We start from the raw sequence: 15,112 nt of genomic DNA on the forward strand, positions 1-15,112 counted from the left end.
CATAAAAGAAAATGTCTGCAAATAAAATTGTATAAAATATATTTAGTCAAATCCCTTCAAATGTTTGGGTGGACAACGTAATTGCTGTCAGTTGTGAATGAATACAAATAAAATAATCTGCAATTTGAAATTTGTTCTAAACTGGTTGATGATTTTGCTCTACGCTGAATAATACTTTTTTTTCTATTGTGAGTCGGTGAAGTAGATCTTAATCTTGCTATCTATATCAGTGCCATACCCTATTATAATTGCTTCTGATAAATGTACGGTATTGTAGAATGTTTATCTGAAAGCTTGTGCTGAGACCAAAAAAAAGCTAAATGTGTCAAATTCAGGTTTCCATAGTATATACTATACATGTATATATATATATATATATATATATCCCTCTCCTCTAAGTATTTACATTTATGTACAGAGGAAATCGTATGAACAAGAGTCCAGTGAATCATGTCCAAGACAGAACGATACATCAGCCCTGCAGCTTTGAGGCAACAAGAAGGGCTTTGAAACGGTCTACGCGGTCAGCGCACACACCAGAAACACGTTAACGTGCCGTCCTTCTGGATCAGACAGGTCCGACGTAAGGCAGACAGCCACCACACACAGCGGCTGCTGCAGGAAAACATTGTTACCTCTATGAACGATCTTCATATTTTGACTTTAAATTAAGGTTTCAGTGCACGTTACATCCACTGAGAATTTCACCGAAGCATACGTTTTCGAAATCATGGCCAGTTCTCTGAATCCTCTTTAATGTTAACCTTTCAGGGAGTATAAAGGTTGCGACGTCACCGCGGTGACATTCCCCGTCTCTGTATCTGCGAACGTCGGTTAGTTGTTATGGTCTTGCTTGGTGGTTAATCAACGACAACGACCAAGTATAAACTATTCAAAATATATCTGTATAAATACTCTCAGCAAAATAAACACTTGTACACTTTCCTGATCAAACGTTGTTCCCTAGAGTTTCCTATTAACCGTCAACAGGAGAAGGATTTCCACACTGCATTGCACTAGTAGAGTTGCCACCCCATCTTCCGTTTGTAAGCTGTACCATGGGCCAGAGGGGCCCTCCAGAGAACGGGGGCCGCTTCTTTAGACAAGAGAGACGCCTCTTTCTGGCCGCTTCCAGTTCCAGTCAAGCCTCTGTAAATTCATGTCTCTTATTAGTGACTGTGTTTTATGTACTTCATGCAGACATGGTTCAAGTGTGACTTCCAAACGAGGCACCGAATATTTGGATTCTTCTGCAGATCAAAGCCCGGTTCTCCGCTTCCCGTATACAATTCAATACATTCTGTGAAGGGGTGGTTAATCGCTATGGCTCTACTGTAGGCCTACTTACAAAATATGATTTGATTACTATTACTGTCCATAGTAATCATATCATGTCCTCTGAAAATGTCCCTTATAAATAAATATTCAGTGACTGATAACCTGATTGACTACGATGGAAACACCTACAGAACATCAGTGAAAGTTTAGGCGTTCAAGCTCTCTGCGGCCGGGTCATAGTTCCTTATTACGCTCAAAAACATGCATTCCCCATTTATGTTTTACGACACCAACTGTGCAAACATCATAGAGTACAGATAGAAAACACGTCACGCACACACACACACACACACACGCACACACACAGACACAGACACGTCTAAATACGACACTCGCACGAACACGCGCGCGCACACACACACTTTCCAAGACACCGTAGCACACGGGCATCGCTCACAGTTAAAGGCTCAGGCGCTACTGGCGTTTGGACTGAACCGTTTCGTCTCCCAGAACCCTTCCCACTTCGAGAATCCACGACGAGGGGACGGACGGACGGACGGAGGGGGAGAGAGGGGGGGGTCTACAGATGGCTTCGAAAGATGGCGGTTAATCTCGAATGAACGCGAGACAAGAGCCCACCATTTGGAATGACAGATGTACACGACAATAGGCGGTTCTTCCCTCCACACAAAACAAACCTTAGTTCTGCCTGTTTTTCGGTGTTACACATGCATGCGGTTGAAGGCAAATGTATAGTATGAAAATCAAATAAGGCAAAAATAAAACGGCAGACAATAACTTCAATTAAATCAAAAATAAACACCGAATAAAACCAAGGATCCAGTAGACGCACAACACAGAGGTTGTGGTGAAATTCCCTTCGTGCAAATGTCTGAACTTATAAAAATCCCGGATACAGTGAATGAGAATGGCAGTTTTTCTATGGGATTGAATCGATGATGTTTTCTCCCAGCCACTCATAGCCCTGTGTGCTTTAGCCGGGACGAAGGGGGCCCTACGTTGGAACGTTGTGGACGAGGGGTCAGGGAGGGTGTTTCGCGTGCCGCGCTAGCAGTGTGTGGTTGTGATCGTGGTGGTGGGCGGGGCAGCCTGTGACGTCATAGCACTGTGCTCTCTGTCTCCTCCTCCTCCTCCTCCGACTCGGCCTTGCTGCAGGTGGTCTGGACGATGGCGATGGAGTTCCTGTAGGGGGCGATGAGGGGCTCATCAAAAATACCGTCCAGCTCCACGTTTATGATGGGGATATCCAGGTTGCAAAAAGAATCTGGGCCGGGCGGAAACAGGAGAAAAACAAAATCAAAGAAGAAAGAAAGGGAGAGAGAGAGAGAGGGAGAGAGAGAGAGAGGGAGAGAAGAGAAATGGCATTAGTAATGAATAAACATAACACATTCATGTTTAACACTGTTCGTGTTCTGCCTCGGAACACAACCCAATCTAAACTCCACGGCGATGCACAGGCAAGTCATCAGGACACAGGTCAGCAGACCGGGATGCCGGTGCAGTGCCCTGCTCGTGTATTAAGTGACCCGGACGTCCCCTGCGGTCATCATACATCAGCAGGCGTGCCTCCTGGATCTGACCATGGGGACAATGGTGACATCCAGGGATCAGGACCGGCGGTGTGTGTGTGGGGGGGGGGGGGGGGGGGGGGGGGTACGGGACACACACAGCCCGAGGAAGAGCGGTGTGGGGGTGAGGGGGGGGGGTTGGTGCCAAGAGGGAGTGGGGTGGAAAGAACCGGAGTGAGGCTGTTTGATAAACAGAAGGTCAATCTGAGGGGAGGTGCTTTTTTCGATCGGGGTCCAGGGGTGACGGGGAACGTGGTCGCACAGCAGGGCGCTCCGGGCGGCCAATGAGAGCCATGCATCGCGTCGGCCACCATGCAGACGGGAGCGGCAGGGTGCGTTAGTGGAGTGGTGGGGGGGGGGGGGCGTTATATATAGATCCATACATCGCCCTGCATGTACACAGCTATATACAACGAGGTGTGGCCGGAGGGGGAGGTTGCTCAAAGGTGCGTCGACGATGGATCAGCTTCTGTCTATGCTCCCTTTATAGTGCCGGAGGCGCCAGGGGAGGACACGGGCCCCGGCCGCTGTCAGTGGAGATCACTGAGCCCCCGGAGAGCTGAGATGGATCTCAGAGGGAGGCGCCGTGATCCACATTAACTGCTTTGCTCCTCTGACCAATGGACTTTTGGAACAAGAATTGACCAAAGTTGTTGTCTTTAAAAGGGAAACCAAAACACCTGTTTGGGCAAGTCCCCGCCCATAGACACATTTTGGAAAAAGCACGTTCTCCCTGCCCATTTTCTTTTATTTAGGGGCGAGGAGAGTGTCTAAATTGCTGTTTTGGGTTCGGCTGTCCACCCTCTCTACAATCTGATTTGGGGTGGGGGTAGACCGAATGCTTGATAGACGATGCCTGGTAACCAAAAACAGCAAATAACTCATGCATTAGCATGCCTTCTATCCTTAGAGGGTCATTTGAGCCTTGGATTTTGTACTCAAGTGGAGATTTGGACCAGCGACTACATCCCTTTTCATCCAAATGAAGTTGCTTCAGGGTTTTGGATTCCTTTAACAATAGGAAACGTGTTAGACATGTCGCCCTTGTTCTGGAGCAGTTAGAATAATGATCCAAAGTCTTTCTTTAAGCAATCGCAAACTAGTTTGGAGTGTGCTGGCCAGCCACATTTAGTCAGATGGAGATGGATGGATGCCATGTATGCATGTGTGTACATGTGCATGTGTTGGTATGGGTGTTTGTATGTGTATTTATGTGTATATACATGTATCTGTATCTCTGTATCTGTGTGTGCGTGTGTGTGTGTGTGTGTGTGTGTGTGTGTGTGTGTGTGTGTGTGTGTGTGTGTGTGTGTGTGTGTGTGTGTGTGTGTGTGTGTGTGTATGCGCATGTGTTTGCGTGTGTGTGTGCGCGTGTGTTTTGTCACTATGGTTGCGGGGAGCAGGGTAGGACAAGGTGAAGGGCAAAGGGGTGAGGCTTCACATAATGCCGTCTCCTGCTTACCCTAAAAGTCCCTCTCACACACAGACTCACACTGAACCTCTGGCCTCAAACCGCTGTAGACGGAGAAATAACCAGCAGAACAGCGGAGGAAGAAGTAGAAGGAGAAGGAGAAGAGGATGAGAGGTAGAGAAAGTTAGAACCGGGGTTGCCGTACAGGGACACACAACCCTGGTGGACGCCCGTCCCAGCTCAACACAACCGGACACGGCGAGCCTCGGGGTCGTTCTGTAGGCATTGGTGTTATTCGTATACCCTTTGGTCTGCGACCAATCTTGTTTAGAATAAGGTTGATAAAGAAACAGAAGTATAAAAAAAGTATTAAAAGGTATGCAACACGATAATCCTCAGACGTTGTATAGCTTTCGGAATCGTTCTGGAGTCCACCTGGTTATAGACAACATTTCTTACCATAAAGAACTCCAAACACATCCAAACACATCCAAACCATTCTTACTGCGTGTTTAATAATAACAGTGTCTGCCTGACCCTCCACTCTGACCCGCAGCGTGGTCAACCAGCCGGGGTGGGCTCACCTGTGGACATGCTCTCCCCAGGGGACAGCCCGTCCAGCAGGCCGGGGGAGGGCTCCAGGGGCTGGGGGCTTGAGCCCGGGGTGCTGGGCGGCTGGGGCGGGGGCAGGTTGGGCCTCGACCGCGGGGGCTTGGGGGTGGGCCGGGCCTTGGTCAGGGTGCCCCCCAGCGAGGGGGGCGAGGGCAGCGACTGGGAGGTGACAGAGCTCTGGAAGTGCCCCGGGGTGGCGATGGTGGCGTAGCCCTGGGGGTAGCTGAAGCTGTAGGGCGAGGGCGTGCTGGGGGGGGTGGGGGACAGGCTGACTGGGGAGGGCTGGCCCGTGGACTGGTCGGACATGGCCCCCGACTGGCAGTAGGGCACTTTGGGGGGGATGGGGGCCAGCTTCCTCGCTGGAGGGGTAGAGAGTAGATAGAGGAACGTTAATCACACACACACACACACACACACACACACACACACACACACACACACACACACACACACACACACACACACACACACACACACACACACACACACACACACACACAGACAAGACTCAAATAGCACTCATAGACAAACACATACAGACACACACACACACACACACACACACACACACACACACACACACACACACACACACACACACACACACACACACACACACACACACACACACACACACACACGACTCAAATAGCACACATTCACTCGTACAAAGACAAGACTCAAATAGCACTCATAGACAAACACATACAGACACACACACACACACACACACACACACACACACACACACACACACACACACACACACACACACACACACACACACACACACACACACACACACACACACACACACACACACACACACGCACACACATACACACACGACTCAAATAGCACACATTCACTCGTACAAAGACACACTAAAACACACACACAAAACAAGCATTAAACTGCTAGTAATTGGATAAAAAGTCTCCACTATGTTTACTTGTACGCTTTTGCTATGCACATAAATTTGTTTATTAATCTTCTCTAGTAAAAGCGATACCGTCTTACTTTATTTATCCCGAGGGAAATTATTGTGCAGCAGTTGCACTACAAAGTACGTTAAAGAGCAAATACATACCGCGCAAATATGCACGTAAAGAATTAAATTTAGAGTAAAACAGTAAAAGTCTTTTATGCTTTGCGCTCGAAGCCCTCGGCCGGAACCACAAGCCGTGCGGGAGGGGGTGTTTGGTTCCTCCGCTCCTGAGCTCCACCTGCCCCCCTCCGCCCGCTCACCTCTCCTGACGGTGCAGGGGCTGTGCTCCGCGTGGCTCAGCTGCCCCACCGAGCCCGCCGGACCCTGCATGCCCTTCTGGCCAATCACGGGAGAGAGCTCCTTGTTCTTCAACGTGCTAATGGGTGGGTGGGGGGGAGATGGGGGGGGGGGGGAATGGGTGGAGGAGGAGAAAAACCCACATGAGCCACACAGCGAAGGAGTCCTTCTTATCACACTGCTTGTTTATCTCATCCGCTGTGGGTGGTTCTGTGTTTGCTACCCAGGGCCGGACCACAGCGTCAGAGCCCCCGGAACGTGAAGCCTGGCGGAGACAAACATCTGGGCTGATATTGCGGCAGTGCAGCAGAAGCAGATTGAAAATCCCAAGTCAAACCCTTGCGGTTTAATGGAGTCTGTGTGTGTGTGTGTGTGTTTGTGTGTGTGTGAGTGTGTTTGTGTGTGTGTGTGTGTGCGTGTGTGTGCCTTTTATGGCGAAGACAGCAGTCAGAATGCCAATGAGCAGAAAGCCTGAAGGTCGAAAACATAACCGATTTCTAGCATAAGAATTATGGGTTGCACTAGCTCCTAGCCCATAGCCCATAGCCCCCCCGCCGAAACCAGAGGAGTGTGTGGCAGTTGGGCTGGGGGGGGGGGGAGGGGGGGGGGGGCGATGGGCCGCAGGGAGGGTCTGGGAGGAGCTGAAGATGGAGTGTACCCCAAAACAAGGCGCGTTGGGCCGCGGTCCAATACCACGGGAAAAAGAGACCCAGACGGATTTCAAATCAAGTGTTCTTTCACCTTGTGCTTCCTCATCCCCTGACCGCTGAGGACTCAAGCTGCTCTGGGATTGGCTTCTCGCGCTAAGGAGGGCGGAGGGACCCGGGCCCCGCTGCGACGGCTCATTACCGCCCACTGCTGCGACGGCGCGCACCCAGAGCTCTGAATCTCCTCGGTTGCCTAGCGACAGGCTCAGGCAGAGGATGCCCGCATCCACAGGGGCGGCACACGTGCCTGCCGATAGGCGGCTCTGAGATGAAAGATGGATTCGATAAGGAACCGTTTACAGGGAGGCCTGCGTCTCCGGCGTGGCCCAGTTTCGCACACCAAACATAAAAAGCTGAAGGAAATAAACTTGTTTTTTAAACGGTATACCAACGGGAGCGACACAGTCTACCACCCACCCCCCCCCCCACCACCGCCCCCCTCCCCCCCCCCCCCCCCCCCCCGTCACCTTCCTCTGTGTGGGGCGTCCCTGAACCCGTCTGTGTGTTTTGCGGTGTGGGGATAGCGGGTGCCGTAGTTACCTAGTAAGCATGGCTCCTCTGTCTCGGCTACAGGCACATGCGGCCCAGGGAGGAGGGGCCGAGGGGGGCGGGGCCTGGGGGGGGGGCTGGGGGGGACCCGGGGAGGGGGCGGGGGCGGGGGCGGGGGCCGGGGGGTGGTGGTGGTGGGGGTGGTGGTGGTGGCGGGTCAGCACCAGGGGGGTCTTAACGTACGGGGGCGGGCCGCCGGGCTCGGGCGGGGTCCCGCGGGCGGGGCCGGGGGTGCACAGGGAGGTCTGGCGGGGCAGGTGGAGCGAGCTGGGCTGCCGGGGGTTGGAGTTGATGTCCAGCTGCTGGGGGAGGAGCGGGGGAGGGGTGTAGGCGGCCCAGCGGGGCGGGGGGGGCGAGGGCCCGCCGGGGCGCCCGCCACTGCCACCGCCGGCGGCGGAAGAGGAGGAGGAGGAGGAGGGGGGGGGGGGGTGTGGTGGGGGTGAGGAGGGGGAGGGCAGGGGGAGGCGGAGGAGGGGGAGGAGGAAGAGAAGGAGGAGAAGGAGGAGGAGTAGGGGTAGGGGGGCGGGGGCCTCTCCTCCTCGGGGGAGGGGTAGGCATAGCAGGGCTCCGACCAAGCAGAGGACGCATCCTCCGAGCTGCAATGATAAACAGGATCAATGGTTTCACACCGGGGACACCGGGCGGTCAGCAGACATGTCAAGACGTACGTGCACGCTGTGGTTATGCTCAGTGCACATTCAAGTGTGGGGGGGGGGGGGGGGGGGGGGGGGGAGTACAACCCAAACACCACCCGGTTAGGGGGACGAAGGGGCACGGGGGGGAGACGCACGAGGTGTGTGTGTGTGTGGGAGACGGGGCAGGAAACAGGAAGTACTCCCCGGGAATGTCGAGATTCAGAGCATCACAAACCAAGGAGATGAAGGGAGGAAGTAAAGGTGTCACCTGGTCCAGTGCAGCGGGGTGTGACTATGCGCCGAGAAGCTTCTAATGACGCCGGCGCCGCTGATGGAGGGAAACAGAATTCATGCACATGCAGCGACCTCGCAGCTCCCCGTGAACTCCGGACGCACTCCTGGATCAGGATGAACTTTTACCGTAAACAGCCCCAACACCCCGCCCCCCCCCCCCCCCGCCCCCCCCCGCCCCCCCGCCCCTCCGCCGCCATCAGAACACGTCTCGGCAGCCGAGATCTGACGGTTTACCCGCGCGCGGTAGCTAACCTCGAGCGACGCGACTACTGACTTCACAGGACCCGCTGATGAGACACACACACACTCGCGCGCACACACACACACACACACACACCCACACTCACACACACACATACACATACACACACATGCAGACTCGTGCGCACACACACATACACACAAACAAAAACACACACACACACGCCGAACAGCCTGTGTGCACACATACAAATTTGCGCGTCCACCTGCACACACTCACACACACTCATACACACACATGCAGACATGCGCACACGCACATACACACACACACACACACACACGCAGACCAACCCGTGTGCGCACATATTGTGCGCCTACCTGTACACACACACACACACAGTGAAACACACACGGTTGCACCTGCACACACACATACACACACACGCACACACACACACACACACACACACACACACACACACACACACACACACACACACACACACACACACACACACACACACACACACACACACACACACACACACACACACACACAAGAACATCTAAAGCATGAGGAGCAACATGTCAAGGCATCATGGAACCGCATGCTGTGGCTGATATTGAACCACAGGGGGCACACAGAGGTGAGGAGGGGTCTCCGGGGGGGGGGGGGAGATGTCAACTGTCAGTGCGTCACAGACATGTCAACACGCGTGGGTGTACGTGGGTGGGGGGGGGCGGGGGGGTAAGAACAGACAAGGCTGTTATTGGTTCTCAGACCGGGTGAAAATACCACACTGAGCATGACAGGGAGATAGGGGGGGGGTTGGGTGTGGCAGGGGATCAGTGGACCCAGGGGGGCGGGGGGGGACATGGGGGTCGGTCGGGGGGGATGGGGGTGGGTATAAGGCGGTGACAGCCTTACCTGCTAGTGGGGGGCGGGGTGGGGGAGGGGGGCCCGGTGGCGAAGCCCCCCAGGTACTCAGGGGCGAGCGCGTCAAAGGGCGGGGTGGGGGGGTGGGCGCCCGGCGAGGCGTTGCGCGCGGCGGACGACGAGCCCCGGCGCGACACCCACGAGGTGTCCATCACCCTGACACCCATGCTGCAGGAGGAGGGTACAGAGATGCACAAGCCAATCAGATTCAAGGATGGGGGGGTCGAGGAGGAGGAGGAGGAGGTGGAGCACCATGTGCCTCCGTGCCTCTCACACTGAGAAGAGTAAACAGAGCTTGACCTCTGACCTCTGACCCCTTGACCTGTCCCCTATTATTCAGCGCACCTGCTGTGTGTGGTACTTGTTTTGCGGTCAGCCGAACAAAACGCACACAAGGAACGAAAACGATCGCTTCCACTTGAAATTTGAAGGTTACATTTTTGATCACTGGGGATCGGGTCTGATTCAAACATCAGCAAACATATTTTGGCAGTTCAAATCAAATGGCAGCAACACATTGTTAACATCAAATGACCTCATGCTTCACGTGCAGAAGACATATGTCAACAGACTGAGTTGAGTGATTGTGTTACAATCTGCTTTCTGGAAATCTTTTTTTTATGGAAACAAGCGACTCGTCTAGTCTATCGGCTTGGACTTGTTCTCAAAACAAGTCTTTCCAGGGGCCGATCCGTGGCTGCACTAAGTGAACACAGATAAAAGGCCGGCATTGTTCACGAAAAGCAGTCGCTCTTGACAACCACTGCCACTCCCGGTGACAGCGGGTTGAAACCAGGGTTCCTCCCTGGGTGTCACCGTCACACCGCGGGCCAGACAGACTCATGATGACAGAGGCGCCACACGACAGAGTCTTTCAACATGCGAGGGGGAGTGGCAGCGGGGGGGGGGGGGGGGGGGGGAGTGGTATCGGATGGGTCTGGGAGGCGAGGTGAGAGAGTGAAGAATAAGTACAGTACCTTTGTATCTTCCTAATGCTGCCGTCGGTAGCGGGAGAACAGAGAGAGGAACAATCGTGACTGGCGGTGTAACAAACCCTTTTTCCCAGGCCAGGCATTCATTCAGCGTTTATCTAAATGTGTGTCGCAGGACTCCAGACGATACATACTACAATGCTACATGTCCCATAGGCGCCGGCCCTATAACGACACCTTCCAGTTAGCTGAGGGCCACAGGTGGAAGACCTGCATCCGTCCGCAGAACAGCAGGGTGCATTATGGGGGGTTTTGCCAGACAGGAGGGGCGAGTGCTCGAAGGGTGAGTCATGCTGAGCGTAACAAGCGGAGAGATTCGGGGGGAAGCGATGAAACGTTGTATCCCCAGGGCGCCGTCAAACACTTCAAATCCGGAGAGCAAATTATCGCTCAATTTAGCGCTAATTAGGTCAGCGAAGCTCTGTTTCTCGGAGGATACGAGCGATCACAGCCCATAGATCTAAAGAAAGAGGCTTCCTTCTGCAGCCTCTTCGTGTGAGGACTTGCAGTGTTGATATTGACAAATCCAAAGTCACACTGAATTAAACAGAGTTGAAAAACCAATACTCAAAGTGCTGATGGTCAAATGAATGAAGACCAAAATAATGGAATATCACACTCAGGGATTCTTGTCAATGGTTGATTTGAAATATGAAGCACATTTCGGCGCGTTCTACCCATCAAAATGCATCAAAATGTGGTTTTGTTTGCTAATAGAGAGTATATGTAAATGGCAATGTATATACTGTATTGCGCACTTTTAGAAATGCTAGGCAAATGGGCGACAGAGCTGAAGCTACATACATATGGCGTTTGTGGTTTTAATACCCAAGTCTACAAGCAGCCCAGTGTAATTCAATCTCAAGCACTTTCAAAATGTACATTCAAGACGAGAATGGAGATCTGTAATGACCTACTCCAGTGGATCCAGTTGGTCATGTAGTGCTGAATATGATATATGTGGTACGCAGAGTTAAGTGATGCATTCATTATATTTGATTTATGATCCAAAATAATAAAAGATCAAAAATGATGTGTTAAAACAATGTTACTGATCTTCAACATCCTTTAATGTTCTTCATAAAATGAACTTCTTACGAGCGAGAGATATTCCCCCTTCAGCCTGAGCGCTATAGGAGAAGCGCTATTGATCTGGCCAATCACAGGCCCAGACAGGTTTAATTAGCTCTTCTCTAGTTCCTGGATCCCACGCAGCTCAGAGTGCTAGCCTGTCCTGATAACACCATGGTGGTATTAAAGAGGCAGAGCGAGAGAGAGCAACAGAGAGAGAGAGAGAGAATGAGGGAGAAAAAGAGAGCAAGGAGGAGAGAAGGAGAGAGAGAGAGAGAGAGAGAGAGAGAGAGAGAGAGAGAGAGAGAGAGAGAGAGAGAGAGAGAGAGAGAAAGAGAAGGAGAGAAAGATAGAGCAAGAGTGAAGGAGATAGAGAGAGAGAGAGAGAGAGAGAGAGAGAGAGAGAGAGAGAGAGAGAGAGAGAGAGAGAGAGAGAGAGAGAGAGAGAAGAGAAGGAGAGAAAGATAGAGCAAGAGTGAAGGAGATAGAGAGAGAGAGAGAGAGAGAGAGAGAGAGAGAGAGAGAGAGAGAGAGAGAGAGAGAGAGAGAGAGAGAGAGAGAGAGAGAGAGAAGGAGAGAAAGATAGAGCAAGAGTGAAGGAGAGAGAGAGAGAGAGAGAGAGAGAGAGAGAGAGAGAGAGAGAGAGAGAGAGAGAGAGAGAGAGAGAGAGAGAGAGAGAGAGCGTGGTTGAAATTTGACTGAGATGGAATGGAGAGAGCGAGAATCAGAGATTAATGGAGATTAATATCTTAAGACTAATCCTCCTCTGCAGCTCTGTGGTGGGCATATTCTTCACTTCACAGACCAGATCGCTCCACCTCCTTCCTGTGAGCTCATTGCCTGCTTCTGTTGTTATGCCTCTCTCTCTCACACTAGATCTATCTGTCGCTCTTCCCCTCTGTCTCTGTCTCTCTCTCTCACACTAAATATATCTGTCGCTCTACCCCTCTGTCTCTGTCTCTCTCTTTCACACTAGATCTTTCTCTCTTCTTTTCTCTGTCTCCCTGCCTCTCTCAACCCAAATCATCTTACCCATTCTGGATTCAATACAGACCAAACCGGCAACACACTCCAATTCTCATTAATAGATTATAGACGGCATCTTAAAAATAATTAAGATATTTTCTTCTTTAAAGATAAGGTAGGCAGTTAATCTTAATTATTTATTTATTTATCATATGACAGCAGTCAAAAAACAGACAAAAATGGACAGATGTCTGTGGCTGTCGCAGGCCTGTAGTAAACCTATTAATTCATTCAGTCATTTAACTGGCCTAAATTAAATTAATTTATGGCCTACCTGCCGGTCAGTCTACCTACCCGGCCACCTGTCTGTCTGTCTACCTACCCGGTCATCTGTCTGTCTGTATACCTACCCCGCCACCTGTCTGTCTGTCTACCTACCCGGTCACCTGCGCGCTCTCTGCCTGTGCACCTATTGTGCGTGACAGGAGTCTTCCCCAAGGCCAGGCAGAGCTATCGCTAAAGCTAGCCAGTGGGCGTGGCCTGCTGTCTTACCCATCCTTCTTGTAGAACTCCAGCATCATGTTGTCGGTGGCGACGCTGAGTGGACGTCGGCTCTGGTCGTTGTGCCGGCGCTCGCTGAGCTCCATGTCCGGCGAGGGCATGGAGCTGTAGTTGGCGTTGTGGTTGGTGTGCACTGGGCTGCCGTAGTTACCTGTCACGTTGAACTCAATCTCTGCAGGAGGAGGAGGAGGAGGAGGAGGTGGAGGAGGAGGTGGAGGAGGCGGAGGAGGAGAAGGAGGAGGAGCAGAAGGAGGAGGAGGAGAAGGCGGAGGAGGAGAAGGTGGAGGAGCAGAAGGAGGATAAAGAGAAGGAGGAGGAAGAGGAAGAGAAAGAGGAAGAATAGAAAGAGAAGGAGGAGAAGGAGGAGGTGGAGGTGGAGGTTCAGGAAGTGGTGGGGGAGTAAGAGGAGGAGGAGGAAGGGGAGGAGGTGGAGGAGGAGGAGGAGAACAGGGCAGCGTAAGAAAAGTCCCGTTGTTGTAGTTTAAGCAGATGCTGATTGTGTTTTTATCGCGACGCAGGTTGCCATGTAGGTCAAGTCCTCACTGTCTAGTTTGCTTCTCCTTGCGTCATGAAAACGTGTGGGTAAATATATCAAAAGTACTTTCAGCCATACTAAGCAGCCGGCTGAATTATCTTTTTTAAAGGAGCGGATGGAACACCAATATGGCCTCAGGTGCCAATTGCGATGATAGCCAGGAAATAGAATGGAACACTTCCTGCTCACCCCCGGGATACAAGCTGTCAGCGTGTTGGATGATGGGCTCGATGATGCCGACGATCTGCAGGGAGACCGTGGTCATCATCTCCGTGATGTTACTGCAGGGAGAAGCACAAGGGAGGAGAGAGAGAGAGGGGGAGAGAGAGAGAGAGGGGGGGGGAGAGAGAGAGAGAGAGAGAGAGGGGGGGGGGGGGAGAAGGGGGGAGAGAGAGAGAGAGAGAGAGGGGGGGGGGAGGGAGAGAGAGAGAGAGAGGGGGAGAGAGAGAGAGAGAGAGAGAGAGAGGGAGAGCGAGAGAGAGGGGGGGGGGGGAGAAAGAGAGGGGTGGGAGAGAGAGAGAGAGGGGGAGAGAGAGAGAGGGGGGGGGAGAGAGAGAGAGAGAGAGAGAGAGAGAGAGTATGCTAGTTATCTTTATAAAGCGTGTGTCCAAGTAGCTTTCTGCCTTCAAAGGACATTTGTAGCGCAGCATGCCTAATGCAATTTCGCAGTGCAACATTTAGAAAAGCTAACACTTGAGGCACGAATTAAAGTTAGAAAGTGATAAGCGTGTTTAAAAGATTGACCAGTTGTCAGGAATAAGTCTTCCTAAAGCCCTGTCATCATCATGGCTATAAGATGACATCCGAGGGACATACTTTGTTAGGGCAGACAGAGCTGTCTCACCGAGGTATTTCTGAATCCCAGATATCAGTATGCAAGCTATTGGAAAGATAGCTACGGTGCTACGGTAGGGTAGCGTGTGCTTAGGGTTAGGGTCAGCCCTGACGTCACACAGAGGGGGCGGTGTTGAGGTGCTCATCACAGGTAAGTAGCAACAGCTGTGTGGGCAAGAGACTCTGGGAGTTTTGAGCGGAGAGTGCCTGGTTTCAGCAGGTGAGAGGGGTGCATGAAAGTAACCCCATGGACACAGTGAATTAAAAGACTGGATCGAAGCGCGGACTGGTCGCCTGCAGACTAGGTGCCGGTGCGGCGGTAAGGTGGCTGTGGACCTGTGGTGAGTACCCCGCACCTAACCCCTGGATAGGTTAGACTGCACTCACCCAGGGAAAGATTAGGAACAATGCTCAAGTTAAGCAAACCACGTAGGGACAGACATAGGTTACGGGCTGCCTACCCAGGTTAATAGCGAGCGCGGTAGGTCAGATCGTAACAACTCCAATACCTAAACTTCAAGCTATCATTGTTGAACCAACTTTTCAAAACGATCTCACATTTAATCGAACATAGTGCTCCACAAGATACATTAACAGCAAACATGGCCCGCGCGGCCTCTCTACTGCCAGGTCTACTCTGCGTGGCGTGTGA

General features: G+C 52.2%; 1 protein-coding gene across 1 annotated transcript in view; it reads right to left on the reverse strand.

Moving 5' to 3' along the window:
- Window positions 1-1,373: 1,373 nt before the first annotated feature.
- LOC130371180 (rho GTPase-activating protein 44-like) overlaps window positions 1,374-15,112 on the reverse strand; it is a 32,068-nt gene continuing 18,329 nt past the window's right edge. The window contains 11 exon segments of the mRNA XM_056576855.1: window positions 1,374-2,563; window positions 4,863-5,249; window positions 6,139-6,254; window positions 7,423-7,496; window positions 7,551-7,809; window positions 7,890-8,020; window positions 8,808-8,827; window positions 9,485-9,669; window positions 10,479-10,496; window positions 13,083-13,263; window positions 13,816-13,907. Of these exon segments, the coding sequence (XP_056432830.1) occupies window positions 2,397-2,563; window positions 4,863-5,249; window positions 6,139-6,254; window positions 7,423-7,496; window positions 7,551-7,809; window positions 7,890-8,020; window positions 8,808-8,827; window positions 9,485-9,669; window positions 10,479-10,496; window positions 13,083-13,263; window positions 13,816-13,907 (1,630 nt within the window). The 3' untranslated portion in view covers window positions 1,374-2,396.

This window comes from Gadus chalcogrammus, chromosome 18, assembly GCF_026213295.1.
Source record: "Gadus chalcogrammus isolate NIFS_2021 chromosome 18, NIFS_Gcha_1.0, whole genome shotgun sequence".
Classification (NCBI taxonomy): Eukaryota; Metazoa; Chordata; class Actinopteri; order Gadiformes; family Gadidae; genus Gadus; species Gadus chalcogrammus.